Raw genomic sequence first — 14,941 nt, forward strand, 5'->3', positions numbered from 1 at the left:
CCTCTTCCCTATATTCTTTAATTTGCCGCAAATACTAAAGACGTTTGGCCCTGATATTATATCGTTCCACCCGTATCTGCCGATTATTTTTTGTTTTCCTCCAGCGGAACCCCAGTTTCAAAATAATTTTCTTTAATGTGGATATGCATCCCTGAAAAATCTAATGTTTTCTTCAACTTTCCGTGAACTTTTTTCAGGGTAGGTCTCCGTTTTTCGACTATGTAGAAGTCATTAATTGTTCTTCGCACCACAGACTCGTGGCTAGTGGAGATTTCCTAGGTCTTCCTTTATGGGGTGTGGAAAAGGAAGTGGAAGCTCCAGATTCGATATTTTTTGTTTCTCTTATTATTCTTCTGACACTACTTGCCGATACACCTGTTGCCTTTGCTACTTCCACTCCTATGTTCTTCGCTGTAATTGTTGGCCCAACCTCTTTCGTATACTTATATACATTACTAACAATTTCTCTTGATTGTGAATGCAACAGTTTTCTACTCAATTTATTTCGTGTAGGTGGCATGTTAAAGGAGAAAGAAAAATGCACAAATATAAATAAACAAAAAAGAAAATCAACGAATAAAAATAAACAATAAAATAAAATATTAATACAGTAAATAGAGAATAATACACTCAAATAAGACTCCAAGAGTCAAAGCTTTTTAACTTGACTGTACAAGGAAGAATGCTTTTAACTGCACTTGAGATGTCTGCTCGCACTGAAAACAAACGAATAACTAATCACAACACCCCTCAACTTTCACGAATTGACCTGCCCATCCACTGCGCAGCTTTTCCTGGACTGTCACTTCTAAATACCCGGGCAGTACACATACAAACACACGGGTTGATGGAAGATATTTATGATGTAACCGGTCAGATGTGACCAGATGTCATGATATACATACCAAGCTTCATAAAGATTGGTTCAGGCATTCAAAAATTGATAAACGGGATTCACAGACCACAGACAGCAAGGTGACTTCATAAGCCTTCTTTTGTTTTCTTCAAATGAAAGAAATTAAGCTAGAAAAGGATATAGTATTTAATGAAGTCTTATAAAATACTTAGAAATGCATTTCATTTTACTGCGTCGTGATACATTAATTGAATTAACTGGTAACTACAAACCAGTGCAGTATACTGAGGGGGATTCAAACAGACCAAGAATATAAATAAGATGGAATATACAGGGTGTTCCTAAAAGAATGGTGGGGATTTAGATACGTATATATTTCGTATTTCTTACCGTGTACAATCATAACATGTGTCAATCGGAAGTTTAACGGTCCAAATTTTATGTACATCCATCAAAGTGCCTCTATGTGCGCATCTTTCGTTACCCTGCACACATCAATGCGATAGTCGAATTCCTGCCACACCCGCTGCAGCATTTCAGGTGTGATGGTCTCCACAGCACGATTGATTCTGTTTCGGAGATCCTGGAGCGATTGGGGCAATGGGGGTACATAAACCATGTCCTTCACGTACCCCCACAAGAAGAAATCACATGGGCTTCTCTGATACGTCTCCCTCACTATTTCCACGTCTGCATGTGGCACACATGGCCGCCCAGAAGTCTTGCCTTTACAGAGACATCCACTATCCACAAACTGCCGGTACCATCTGCGAATGTTGTTTTCATGTGGCGCCTCCTTCTGAAAACGTACACGAAATTCACGGCGCACTGTAACGATGGATATAGACACCTCAAATCGCAGCACGCAATAAGCTTTCTCCTGCTGGGTCGCCATCTTACCTTTCACACCGCCTAACTGTCGGAAATCGAACCAGGAAGGAGCGCGATATACAAAATGAAAATTTAAGAGACGCGTTATGAGTCCGTATACGTTTTGCTTTTCATCACCAAAAACTGACGGAGATATATGGCAATGAAACCCCACCATTCTTTTAGGAACACCCGGTATACAAATATACGGTGACATGATATGTGAAAACAGTGTTGAGGTGGAGTCGAATATCTCCGTAGAAGGCGACGAAAAGGGAACCCAGTGCCTGCGGTTATATCCGGGCCACCCTCTTCTTGGGGCTATAAGTACGGGGACCTGGCCCTCTAGGTTGGGGGAGTCTCGAATCTGAGACAGTAAAATGTGGTTGTGAATCCCGCGGTACTCGGACCCGAGAATGACTGTACTGGCGAGGCCCAGCAGCAATAAACGACAGACCCATCCTCTCGTCAGAGAAAATGTTACATAAGGACTATAAACACAAGTGTTAAGTTGGAAAATAAAAATGCTGGTCGTGGGTCTCAAGGAGCTTGTCGCCAAGACGAACTGATTGGCGATAAAGTAAAGTATCTCTGACTGAAGGACTGAAAGCCGGAAGAGTGAAACAAGAACAGACGTCCGTAGCTAAGCAATGGCAATACATTCGTGGTCGTGGAAACGTGCAGTTGACTATCAATGGTCGTCTCTTCTTGTTCCACTATTCCGGCTTCTAGCCACCACGTCACAATATAGTTCACGTGCTTGGTGAGGGGAGTTTCGCAGTGCAATTGTCGGATTGAGTGGTGAGCTGGAAGGCCGAGACGAATGAATGAATGCGTGATATAATATATCTTACGGCTGGAATGTCAGTGGTTTGGCCTGCGGCACGTCACGTGTTGAGATAAGATTGGGGGGCGGAGCGTAATAACAATAGTGTCAACTAACAAACCTTACTCTTCAGTGTTTAAAAATAACCACTAAATAGCTTCCGGAATTAGTGAATATGGCTAGAATTTCTTAACTTCGTAGAACACTTGCGCAGATCGACGATTGTTTGCCTTTCCAGGAGCCAGGAAGTCGCGATTTCTCTGTTTGTATAGCGATTAGGCTGCGGGCTGTATGATCGAATAATGTATTCCAATTCCAGAAAAGAAAGAGATTGTTCTCTTCACAGAGTCCAGATTGAGAATGATATCCACACAACTTCCTGTCCACTGCAAAATGTGGGATGTTTTCCAGGGCGTAAGCAGGCTGGGGCGTGAATTTTATCGCTCACCTTCGTTCAGTCTTCATGGCATTGAGCACAGGGACAGTTTACCTTGTGGTTACTCGGTAGCCGAACACCAAGACAGGATGAAGTGAGATGGATAGAAGCTTTCATTTCGTGCTTCAGTACGCACCGAGAAAGAGGAGGTATGAAAAGAAGAAAGAAAGAAAGAGTTTTAATTGGTAATGAAACTGTCGGTTGCAACGGTGACAGCGAGAATATTAAGCAAATGTGTATCTAACAGTTTTTTTTATTGCTAGTGGGGTGGGACTACATCCCTTGTACTGCGGCCACTTCTGGCCTTTTGTACCAGCCTCAGATGATAGGTGAGGGTGATTGGGGAGCAGTTGGTGGAATGAAGGTTGGCAGGGGAAACCGAAGTACTCGGAGAAATCCTGCACCACAAATCCCACTTGACCAGACTCCGGGATCGAACCCGGGCCACCGCGATGGGAAGCCAGCGACTAACCGCTTGAGCTATGGCGCGGCCTACATGGGTAAGTTACGAGCACGACTGATAGTTTTGTGACATGTCATTTCTTTTTCGCCGGGTATTATACTTCCTATTGCGTATTGCTGCATAATATTTACTTGCCTAACAAAAATGTCGAGAATTGATTCTTAAATTACATAACGATTCTCTTAACTGCACAAGTTGTGTAGTGGAGAGTTCTCTCTAGTCGCTGTACCGGCTCCCATAGGGGTTGTGTAGTTGTATAATACAGGGTTAGCCTAAAAGAAATAGCTTAAATGACTCGTGTTCGTGAAACTTACATGCGCAGCCCAAAAAAAGTCGACAACACGTGCAAGTTTAAAACTTCAAGAACATAAAGGACAGAGTTTATGTTCATCCCCTCCCCACAAGTGTGGACGATCTCAAACAACGCATCACAGTAGCTACTGCGACTGTTGACGTTGGCAGGCTAAGAAGCGTTTGGGAAGAACTGGACTATCGCGTTGATATTTGTCGTGTTACAAAAGGGTCACATATAGAACATTTGCAACTTACCCATGTAGGCCGCGCCATAGCTCAAGCGGTTAGTCGCTGACTTCCCACCGCGGCGGCCCGGGTTCGATCCCGGGTCTGGTCAAGTGGGATTCGTGGTGGACAAAGTGACTCTGGGGGCAGGTTTTCTCCGAGTACTTCGGTTTCCCCTGCCAATCTTCATTCCACCAATTCCTCCACAATCACCCTCACCTATCATCTGGGGCTGGTACAATAGGCCAGAAGTGGCCGCAGTACAAGAGACTTAGTCCCACCCCAATAGCAATAAAAAAAACTTACCCATGTAAACTTCAGGGCGTACTTTTAAACCATGTAAGTATCTCGGCCATGCTATTAAAGCTCTTCTTTCTGTAAAACTTTGAATTTGTCTATTTCTTTTAGACACCCTGTAATAGTATTAGAATACACTTATGGCAGAGATAATAAGAAATATGGAGATGGCTTCATAGCTCTGTAGATTAGAGATAGGTTATAAAAAAGGACGGTCTAGTTCAATTACTGACAGTGCATCAGCATGTTATTTCATCAGTGTCTCATCTGGAAGAGGTTAAAAGCCTACACAACTGTTCATACTTGGGTCACACAAGCTCGAATAATAAATTTGAACATTCACCCCTATCTAATGTTTATAATGTTATCTACACGCATCCCTGACACGGTGATTCCATAGACCGCCTATTTATAAATAACATATTGTCACGTGTATCCTTGTAACGCTACCATAAATAATGGATTCCGTATTTGATAACTCGATTTATTGGATATTTTCACACGTCGTAACTACTATTCGTATTACACATTCACGATTGCTGTATCTATGACACACGAACAATTATAACACTGTCAAGGTTAACACAAGTACTCAACTGCCTTGAACGAGGTCTTCCTAACGAATCCCTCGAACATTTAAAGTCAAAGTCAAAGTCACATTGCGACTGACAGTCGGTCAGTCAGTGAGTCTTGGTGTCGAGCAAAGTCTGGGGCTTATGTCCAGGTATTCATTACTGTTTGACAGTTTCGGTCTTGTTTTTGTGGGGCGCCCTCTCTGACGAGAGGACGGGTCTGTCTTTTGTCAGAGTCATTGTCTGCAGTAGTAAGTCATTTTTCATAATGTAAAAGATGTTTTCATTTTATATGTTAAACATGTTAAAAATGTATATATAATATATATAGAGCCTCTGTCAGTCCAGGCTCAGTGCAGCAGATTATGCCCTATTTCTAGTAGCTTCCGTTACAACGGCAGTCTAGTCACTTGAACGGTCGTATGCTGTTCGTCTCGAACAGTCTTCACTGCGTCTGATATAGGCTCGGCACGGACCATATGAGAACACGGCCTCCATTGTTGACGAAACTTGTTTGCTGCTCGTTACCTAACAATGGAAAACACTTTTCCTATTGTTGACCAAAAAATTTTATTCTCGGGAACGTGATTATCTAGACGTTCCCTAGCAACGGATAAACATATTACGATATTTTATTGTAAAAATCTACCGATAATGTGCTACACACGATATTAGTCAGTTCCTGGACTTTGTCTATCGCTAAAAATTCCGAACAGAACACGTCTCGAAAACTGCATGTATTTTCGTCCTTAGATGAAAGTGCGAGGTGCCTTCGAAGTTGGGTCCGTTAGAAAGGTCTCGTCTTATCCGCTAGACCCAGTGACTGAGGTAAACTAGCTCCAAGGAATTGAGCCTTCCTTGAGAAGCCGCCAGACCCTGAGCTACTTAAGAATTTCCTAACATTTTATGAAACCGGAAGGTTCATTACCGTGTTCACAAGAGTCCTTCACTAATTCATATCCTGAGCCAGATCAATCCAATCCATACCACCTCCATCCTATCTCTCTAAGACCCAATTCTATTAGGAAAGGTTACGGTGTGATTGAGGTTAGTTCTTTCTAAAAGATCGCCTGAATATGTGCTTTCTCACATTTTCATCTGAAGACGGAAGCAGTTGCAGTTTCCGAAGCTTCGTGTTCAGTTCTGAACACTAGGCGATGGACCAAGTTCGGAAAATCAGTAATTCTAATTCTGCCCGTCATTACACGAAGAGTGTTTGAAGCCGAGTTTTCAAGTGATGCTTGTTTCTAAATACGAATACCATATCTCTGATAAACTAACTGAAGCACTCTGCATGATTGTTTAACGTCGTCGTAGGCCATTAAATTTGACATCGAACTAAAAGAGTACAAATAATCTGAATGACAAGTCTTGAAAAGTGTAGAAAGAATTTATCACTAAGTCTTTATGGTTCAGTGACCCGAAGAGACTGCCATAAACAATGAAAGTTAATATTACGCATAACAGATCCTGGCCAGAATTCTAGTCAAATGTCTTCTGAACACTTTTGTACAATACAGAGTATCTCTGATAAACTAACTGAAGCACTCTGCATGATTGTTTAACGTCGTCGTAGGCCATTAAATTTGACATCGAACTAAAAGAGTACAAATAATCTGAATGACAAGTCTTGAAAAGTGTAGAAAGAATTTATCACTAAGTCTTTATGGTTCAGTGACCCGAAGAGACTGCCATAAACAATGAAAGTTAATATTACGCATAACAGATCCTGGCCAGAATTCTAGTCAAATGTCTTCTGAACACTTTTGTACAATACAGAGTGTCCGGATGAAAGGTGGGCTCCCTTGATAGCACGACAAATATCCAGATGATCCAACACGTTTGGTGTTACCATATCCACAGCGTCCCTTAGGCGGGTTTTCAGGTGTTGCAGGTCGTTGATCTTAACCTGGTATGCAATGTTCTTCACATAACCCACAAGACAAAATTCAGTGGGGTTAAAATCTGGCGACTTAGGAGGCCAAGCGATTGATCCATTTCTGCCGACCTCTCTCCCAGCCATCACTCTGTCCAAGTGATTCCTAACATGGTGGCAGAAATGTGGCGGCGCATGCGCGTAAGCCGGGCATGGAAAAAAAAACTGACAGGGTTTTTCTTTCCGATGACATAAACCGGATACGTGTATGATAGTTACTTTCCGAGATATACTTTTTTTATTTTGGACACCTTTCATCCCGACACTCGATATTCACTTCCACCTATACGCATTTGTCATTAAGTTCTTTTAATCCATTGCAGCAGGGTCAGGAAGTTCTCACTTCGTTACTTTCCAGACCGGTTCTGGGGCAAATGGTTACCGGGTGCTCTTTGCTCGAATGTAAAGCCCTCGAGCGTGATAATGATCACAGACCTCCATCTAGTGCAATATTAAGAATATGTGGATCTTTTCTTCGACTTCACATACGTCCTCATTGTGTTATGTTAGCTTCAGAAGCATGATGTTTCACTACTGTGGATTGTGATTATATCAAAATTAGATGAATAAGTTTCAGAATATGCGGAGATCAATAAAACACCAGTAAAGAAACAGAAAATGCACGCAGATAACAGTTTATGAAAGGAAATTAGTGTCAATACTGACACATGACCGTGAGACGGAAGTACTAAACATAAAGGATAGTAACAAATATACACAAAGCCTAAAACTAATTCGCGGTCTTCAGTTTGTTTAGTTAATTAAGAAACTGCAAAACTTAAAGAAAAAGTCTAATGCATAAAACATTTGTGATTTTTTTTGTGTGTTTAGAGCTTTCATTCTTTCTTTCTTTCTTTTCTTTTTTTTTCTGTGGAGCTGCACTATGGCCCTGGGGTCGACTCAGCCTCTAACAGAAATGAGTACCAGGAATCTTCTTGGGGGTAAAGGGCGGCCGGTGCGTAGGGCTGACAACCTCACCGCCATCTGCCTGCCGATTGTCTAGAAAATGTGAGAGCCTCAACATCTCAATGCTATGGGCCTCCACGGCATGTTACTGGGATACCTTTACTTACTTTTACATATTCTGCGAGTTACAAGTAAATAACGTTGGAGATGAGCTCAGAAACATATGCGTTTCTCCATGCAGAGTGTCCAAGTTTGTTATGAGAGATTAACCTCAACTGCAGAGTATCATCGAAATTTAATAAAAACCGCAGTTCCAAATTTAATGCAAATCAGTTTAGTTGTTCTCTTGTTGTTGCACGCAGACCGATGGAAGGACGGTGGAGCTAGGTGTTGTATTGTTTTGCAACTTTTGTTGCTAGTGCTTCAGAAACTAAATTTTCCAGTTTACTAATGATTAAAAGAAGAATGAACTACCAGCAAAAATGCATGTATATGTATGTACTCATTTATTTACCGATATTTATTCAATCGTTCATTCATTCGTAAGAAGACCGTGTATTAAAGTTAGATATGAGTTGCATACTCAAAGTGGCTAATTAAGGAAAACAGAACGCACAAAATACGAAAGGAGAAATTTGTAAGGGCCAAAAATGAAATGGCGTGAGAAATCGACACAGGCCTCTAGGCTGACCTTGCTGAAGAGAATGTGAAATTCAGTGCAGTGGAAATGTATTTTTGTACATTTATTTTAAGTATGAAGGCTGGGAGAAAGTGCTGTAATAAAGACAAGAACAGACCTCGAAATTTTAACGGCTGAGTACGCATTTAGTGCACCAAATTTGAAATATTTGCTTTTAAGGACGTTTCATCTTAGCATTTTAATTTTTTATATTAAGACGAAATTAATTGTATAGAAATTGAATTGAGTAAATGGGCTTAGATGTTGACTATCCCTACTGAAGTTTTATTAATCTTCCCAGGCAAATTCCCGGATAGTACCTTAAAATAGGCCATGAGCGCTTCCCTCCACGTCATTTAAATGTATCCGTTCATCAGTCGTTTTCCATTCAGTGCTACCCAGTCTGCATAACTGACCGCGTAAACATAAACAGCAAATAAATAAAATGTAGAAATTGATGATGGGTAGTTGAAATAAAGCCGGTCACGGTAGTAGAGCGGTCTAAGGCATGTACTGTCTTCGCTCGCTTAGGAACCGAGATCGTGGGTTCGAATCCCACTCAGGGCATGGATGTTTAGTTTGTGTGTGTGCGTTTTTCTGTGTTTGTGTACATGTAGAGACTTTGCGACAAACTGATCACCCGCCCAAGGAGTCCTACCGAATGTGTAAGATGTAGAAAAACCGAAGTGAACGGAGAAGTTCATGGACGTAGGCCTAGACCCACTGGGGCTGTAGTGCCAAGGGGGGGGGAAGTTGAAATAAACGGAGAACTTCAAAATATTCGTATACAAATTTATGTAAGCTTTGCTCATTTGGTAGTGTGGGCGTTAAAAAGCTTGGCAGTAGCTGAAAATCAGTCACGACATAAACAATTTGTAAGATTTGACATCTTCAGTCGAGTCCAGTCCAGGAAATTCCTGCTGGGCCCGCCGGGAGCAGGGATCCGACTATTATTGGTCACTTCTTTCTATTGGGATGTGAGTGCTCACTCGAAACTTCAGTAAATATACGGATCTTCCTGATGAAATATGAATTCAATTGAAATTAAATGCATATCGTGAGCCACTAAATTTAAAACTACCAGATATCCCACTCGACAATCTTACTATATATTCAGAAGTCTTGATTTCGAACTTAGTGCTGGACACTGCCATCATGTCTTCCATAAAGAAATCTCGTTATATAACGCCGTTGTGCCTCAGTAAGCCAGCAATTTTTCCCAGCAGCGCCATAAATGGAAGGTCACGTATCATCATTGAGAGTCGTTCCACCATTCGACACTGTTCAAAATACATCAGGAAAAAATCGAAATTCATTCAGTTTCTAATGGCCGGAAACGTCGATCCGAAATCATATTTGAAGAGGTTTAAATTTTTCTTTATAAAACTCAAGATTTCTAGCAGGATTTATTTGACAGACATAAGACAAATTCTGTAATACGAATTAGACCGAATTTTTCATATTCACAAATAAACGGACCCACAAGTGCCTGTCAATGATTGCCAGCTAATGATTTACGTTCCGGCCATTCATGTGTGTGTATCACAGCTATTCATACGGACTGGAATTTCCCTAGAGGTTGCATATTCAGTAACTGTTGCATAATCACATGACTTTATTGGAGTTACCGATTGAGAATAATGAATTGATGAGTATGTGAAGGAAGTCGCTGTGTCCAAATCTGAGGTACTCTACCTGCAATTACTTAGAGGGACTGAGGAAAACCACGAGTCTTCGTTTCTAGATTTGAAAACAGATCTAGAATACGAAGCAGTAGCACCTGCCGCTTGACCGCAGCGCGTATTCTGTTATTGTTTGTGATAAGTTGCTAACTTACAGTCAAATTCAAATTTAAATCAGTAAATTACTTACTTCGCATAATGAGGAGCTTCATAACTTGGACTCTTCTCCAAGTATAATTAGAATGATCAAGTCAAGGAGGATGAGGTGGGCAGGTCATGTAGCACGAATGGGAGAGACGATTAATGCGTATAGGATATTGGTGGGAAAGCCAGAAGGAAAGAGACCACAGGGAAGACCAAGGCGTAGCCCTCCAGAGCCCTCCACTGGTCCCTATCCTGAGCCAGATCAATCCAATTCATCCCATCCTATCTCTCTAAGATCCATTTTAATATTGTCCACCCACCTACGCCTTGGTCTTCCAGTGGTGTCCTTCCTTCTGGCTTTCCCACCAATATCCTATATGCATTCATTTTCTCTCCCATTCGTGCTACATGCCTTGCCAATCTCATCCTCCATGACATGATCATTCTAATTATATTTGGAGAAGAGTACAAGTTATGAAGCTCCTCATTATGCAGTTTTCTCCAAACTCCTGTCACTTCATCCCTCTTCGGTCCAATTATTCTCCTCAACGCCCTGTTCTCAAATACCCTCAGTCTATGTTCCTCCCTTAATGTCAGAGACCAAGTTTCACACCCATACAGAAATAAATTAGTAACTACAGTTGTAAAGACTTACCGTGCATGGGTCCAATGATGACCATACAAGCAATCATGAGCATTATGACCCTCATCCTCCTGTTGTTCTTCCCTTCCTTGAAACCGACCCTGAAAGTCTCGGAGATGTGGCGAATGTCAAAAAAGTCCCTGATGAATCCGCACCTCTGTTGTTTGAATGCTTCTTTCCTCTTCTTCTCTTGCTCTGTCTTCTGACGGGGCGCCTCTTTGATTCTGAAGACTCCGTAGCAGAAACTCATGACGTACATTGTTGCAGATATAGAGAAGATCCCGTAGAACCCGATCTGCGAGTACAGAACCCCGCTGAGAGCCATTCCTACAGGAACCCCAAGCGAGACGAACAGATTCACTATACCAATTCGAAGGGTTCTCATTTCAACCGTTGTCACATCAGCGATGTAGCTAAAAATAGCCATGAACATTGTGAACCATCCACCCGTGATGGCCGGAAATAGAGCCTCAACAACTCCGGCAACCTCCATTGGCAGTTCGAAGAAAAAGTAGGTGCAGAGGATAAGACCAATGCACGTTAGAAATTCTCCGGTTATGGGAAGAAGCATGCATGGTTTCCGACGGCCGTGCCTGTCAGACCAGGACCCTAAGAATAACATTAGCAGGCACGGTAAAGAGCTCTGGACCACTGTCTTCCATATGGTCATCCCTGCCACAAGTTGCTGGACTTGAGTTTCTTGTTCAGTGTAGTTGGCTGTTTCGCGAGCAGTAAGGGCTGCACAAACTTTCTCGTCATATCTGAGATTCACACGGCACGCTTTCTCCAAGTTCAGATTCTGAGTGGCTAACATAGCTAAAACACATGGCATGATGTAACAGGCTAACATAGGCTCCACGGTTATGTTCCCCATTAAATATTCCCATTTCTCACGATTAGTCATCTTCTTCCACGATGTCTCTCCTGTTCCAGTGTTCTGAGCTTGAACTTCGGTTGTTTTCTTTTCGTCGGCCATGTTTGTGGGAAAATTATATCAATAATTCACACTATCACTATCACTAAAAGGCGTGGAACCTTCTCGCTAGAGTTTGGTGTCCTTTCGAATTTAAGATATTACTTGTAATATTTAGATTTGTTCCACAACTTGTATCTGCAGTTGTTAAGCCACAAAGTGTTCATGTACTTCAGCATTCCTGACAATTTAAAGCTTTACTCAAATTACCACCACATGTTTATTTAGCTACTTTTTCACTTATTTCTATATGCCCTTAGAGTGACATAAAGTATTTTAACACATACAAAGCGCACTAATTATGATATGTTCAATAAGCCTTAATCTGACTGAATGAAAGCTTGAAAAGTAAATTTTAAGTGATTAAATCATTATCACCACTTCATTAAATGCGACTGCTGCCAGAACTTCCTACATCACACGAGATCCATCGCTTTCAAAATATTAAAAGAACAACTTTGCTTCTAGATTTTTACAGAAAAAATATAGGCTAAACAACAGGCATAGATATAAGCTTTGCCCCAATTACTGCAAGATTTAAAATTACGAATAATGTATGTTATTTACATTCTAACACAAATTATTATGAAATGTTTATAAGATTTAATGTTAACACATAAGACAAGGCCGATGGGGCATTGACCGTGTTTGGTGTGGATATTCTGGTGGTGGTTCCTTCACTGCACAAGACGAGTGACCGCTCCAATGTAATGCACTTTCAGGACTGCTGGTTGTTGCCTACCGGGTTTGGTACAGCAGATTGTCGTACTACCGGGAGAAGTTAAAAGTTTCAGCTACTCTCTCTTCTCCCTCCTATGTTACTGTAGGCAACCACTAGTCTGACGATGTCGTCACGTGGACCGGGCACTCAAGCGGGGGCCACTTTCTGCACACTCAGTGCCCGTCCTCCACGCTGTTCGTCCTTACCAGTGACACGCTCAGTATGAGACTGAGGTTTGCACGGTGACTACCGAGATCACAGCATTCTTGAACGTGTTGACTTGTAGTTAATGAGAGAGGTACTTATTTACCAAAGATCATAATCTTAACTGTTACTAACAATATGGAGCAAAGTCCTTTTACGGAGACCATTCGAGAAGTTCCTCGCGTCTTATGGTGCACGAAGGGTCGGTACCATGTTCAAATAGCCCCACCAATGATTCGTATCCTGATCTAGATGACTACAGTTCACACCTTACACCACGTTTCCTCAAGATCCATCTCAGTGCTTATGTTCTCATTTACTCTTCTTCTTCTTCCGAGCTAAAATACTTCAAGTAGATTCTAAAGGATTCTGACGATGGTGTACGAGTATAAAGGCAAAGCTATCCCTGTAACAGACCATTAAGGCCCATAGGGTTTTGAGGCGTCGAAGTTCCCACATTTTCAAGACAGTCGGCTCACACATGGTGGTGAGGTTGTAAGCCTTACTCGCCGGCAGCTCTTTACACCCCAGGAAGATTCCTGGTACTCATTCACGTTATAGGCTGAATCAACCCCAGGGTTATAGTGCGGCTGGAATTTAAAAAGCCAGTGACCTTATTGGGAATCGAACCCGCGACCTTCCGGCTTGTAGCATAGTGCGTTGACCAACTACGATACCGTGTTCCCCCAACGATGGTGCACAATAAGCAGAATTACTGGGTTTTTGGACTCTGTCCATCGTTCGGTATTCTAGAAACTAAGAAACATAACATTTCAGAAACTGGATCTGTTTCCGTTATCAGATGAAAGGGGGAGACACGTAGTGATTAAGGTTAGCTCTTTCTAGGAGACACGTAGTGATTAAGGTTAGCGCTTTCTAGGAGACACNAGAAACATAACATTTCAGAAACTGGATCTGTTTCCGTCATCAGATGAAGGGGAGAGACACGTAGTGGTTAAGGTTAGCTCTTTCTAAGGGACCACTTCTCTCACCTGAGGGCGGAAACAGATCCAGTTTCTGAAACGTTATATTTTCTAGTTTCTAGAACTCCAGACGATGGACAAAGGCCAAAAACCCAGCAATTCTGAGTAAAAAACTTCAGCTTTCGCAGTCAAATTTTGTATGCATTTCTCATCTGTCCCTTGAATGCCGATCCACTTGCTCCCCCCCCCCTCCTCCTCACCTTTCTTGCTGTAACCAGCCTACTGATATGTGGAGGAGGAAATTTATTCCGTGTTTGAAACGAAAGGGAGCGAACAAAAGTCATGTAAGTCCAAGATCATTTTTGCGCCACTTGACTGTATTGCTCTCCTTTCTGGGGTTCAGAGATTACTAGAAGGCCGAAGTGCAATGTTCGGGATTATTTTACGACAGTATCACGTGCAAATTTCGTGTAGGTCTAATTTCGGAGAAGAATTTACAGATACATGATATGAATAGTCAATTTTATAGATGTGAGGGGAAGTGGTAGTGGTCTATTTTTTAAACTACCATGCCTGTATTCGCAGCATGAACTGACGAACCACCGGAGACTCTCAAGTTGATATAATAATGGCCTGCCCTCAATCAAACCGAATACCTCCCATATTCGTTACCTCTGAGCTAAGGTGATGGAACTGTAACATCAGCGGTCAGGCGTTAGCCTTCCTATCGCGCTTGCTAGTGTTTCATCTCCCGGCAGCAAGTAGATCCATTTATTTCTGTAGTGCAAAGACTTGGTCTCACCCAGTTCTTTCCTCTACTGTCTTTGCTTTCTCTCTACTAGGTTCACGCCTCTTCAGACTTCATTTGTCACTCTGTGTTTCATCCCTTCTGTTTGTAATGAACTCAGATTTTATGAGTTTGCCATTCTTACTTCTATGCAATAAGGTTAACCGTTTTTGTCGTGAGGTTATATTTTTCTATTTATTCAATTAATATTTAGCTCCTATATATATATACACACGAGTATATGCTGTGACGTAATGCAACAGGCGAGTCCGTGCAGCAACTATTGCTAGGCAATCGGCAAACACTTTCAATTCTGAGATAGTAAAATATGGTCGCGAGTCCCAAGGGACTCGGACCCGAGAAAGACTGCGCTGGCAAGAGCCAGCAGCATATATAAAAGACAGACCCGTCCTCTCCTCAGAGAAGGCGCCCCACAGAAACAAGACCGTAACTGTCAAACAATAATTAATATCTGGTCATGAGCCCCAAATGGAGCTCGACACC

General features: G+C 41.9%; 2 protein-coding genes across 3 annotated transcripts in view; one reads left to right on the forward strand and one right to left on the reverse strand.

Moving 5' to 3' along the window:
* LOC111871769 (proton-coupled folate transporter) overlaps window positions 1-12,647 on the reverse strand; it is a 61,938-nt gene extending 49,291 nt beyond the window's left edge. The window contains exon 1 of one of the 2 annotated variants that reach the window (XM_023865081.2): window positions 10,842-12,642. In XM_023865081.2, the coding sequence (XP_023720849.1) occupies window positions 10,842-11,805 (964 nt within the window). In that variant the 5' untranslated portion in view covers window positions 11,806-12,642. Of the gene's footprint in view, window positions 1-10,841 lie in introns of both variants that reach the window. The other variant, XM_023865082.2, reaches the window with a different exon arrangement.
* LOC111871770 overlaps window positions 1-14,941 on the forward strand; it is a 203,881-nt gene that overhangs the window by 62,470 nt on the left and 126,470 nt on the right. The gene's annotated exons all lie outside the window — the stretch shown is intronic.

This window comes from Cryptotermes secundus, unplaced genomic scaffold (assembly GCF_002891405.2).
Source record: "Cryptotermes secundus unplaced genomic scaffold, Csec_1.0 scaffold746, whole genome shotgun sequence".
Classification (NCBI taxonomy): domain Eukaryota; kingdom Metazoa; phylum Arthropoda; class Insecta; order Blattodea; family Kalotermitidae; genus Cryptotermes; species Cryptotermes secundus.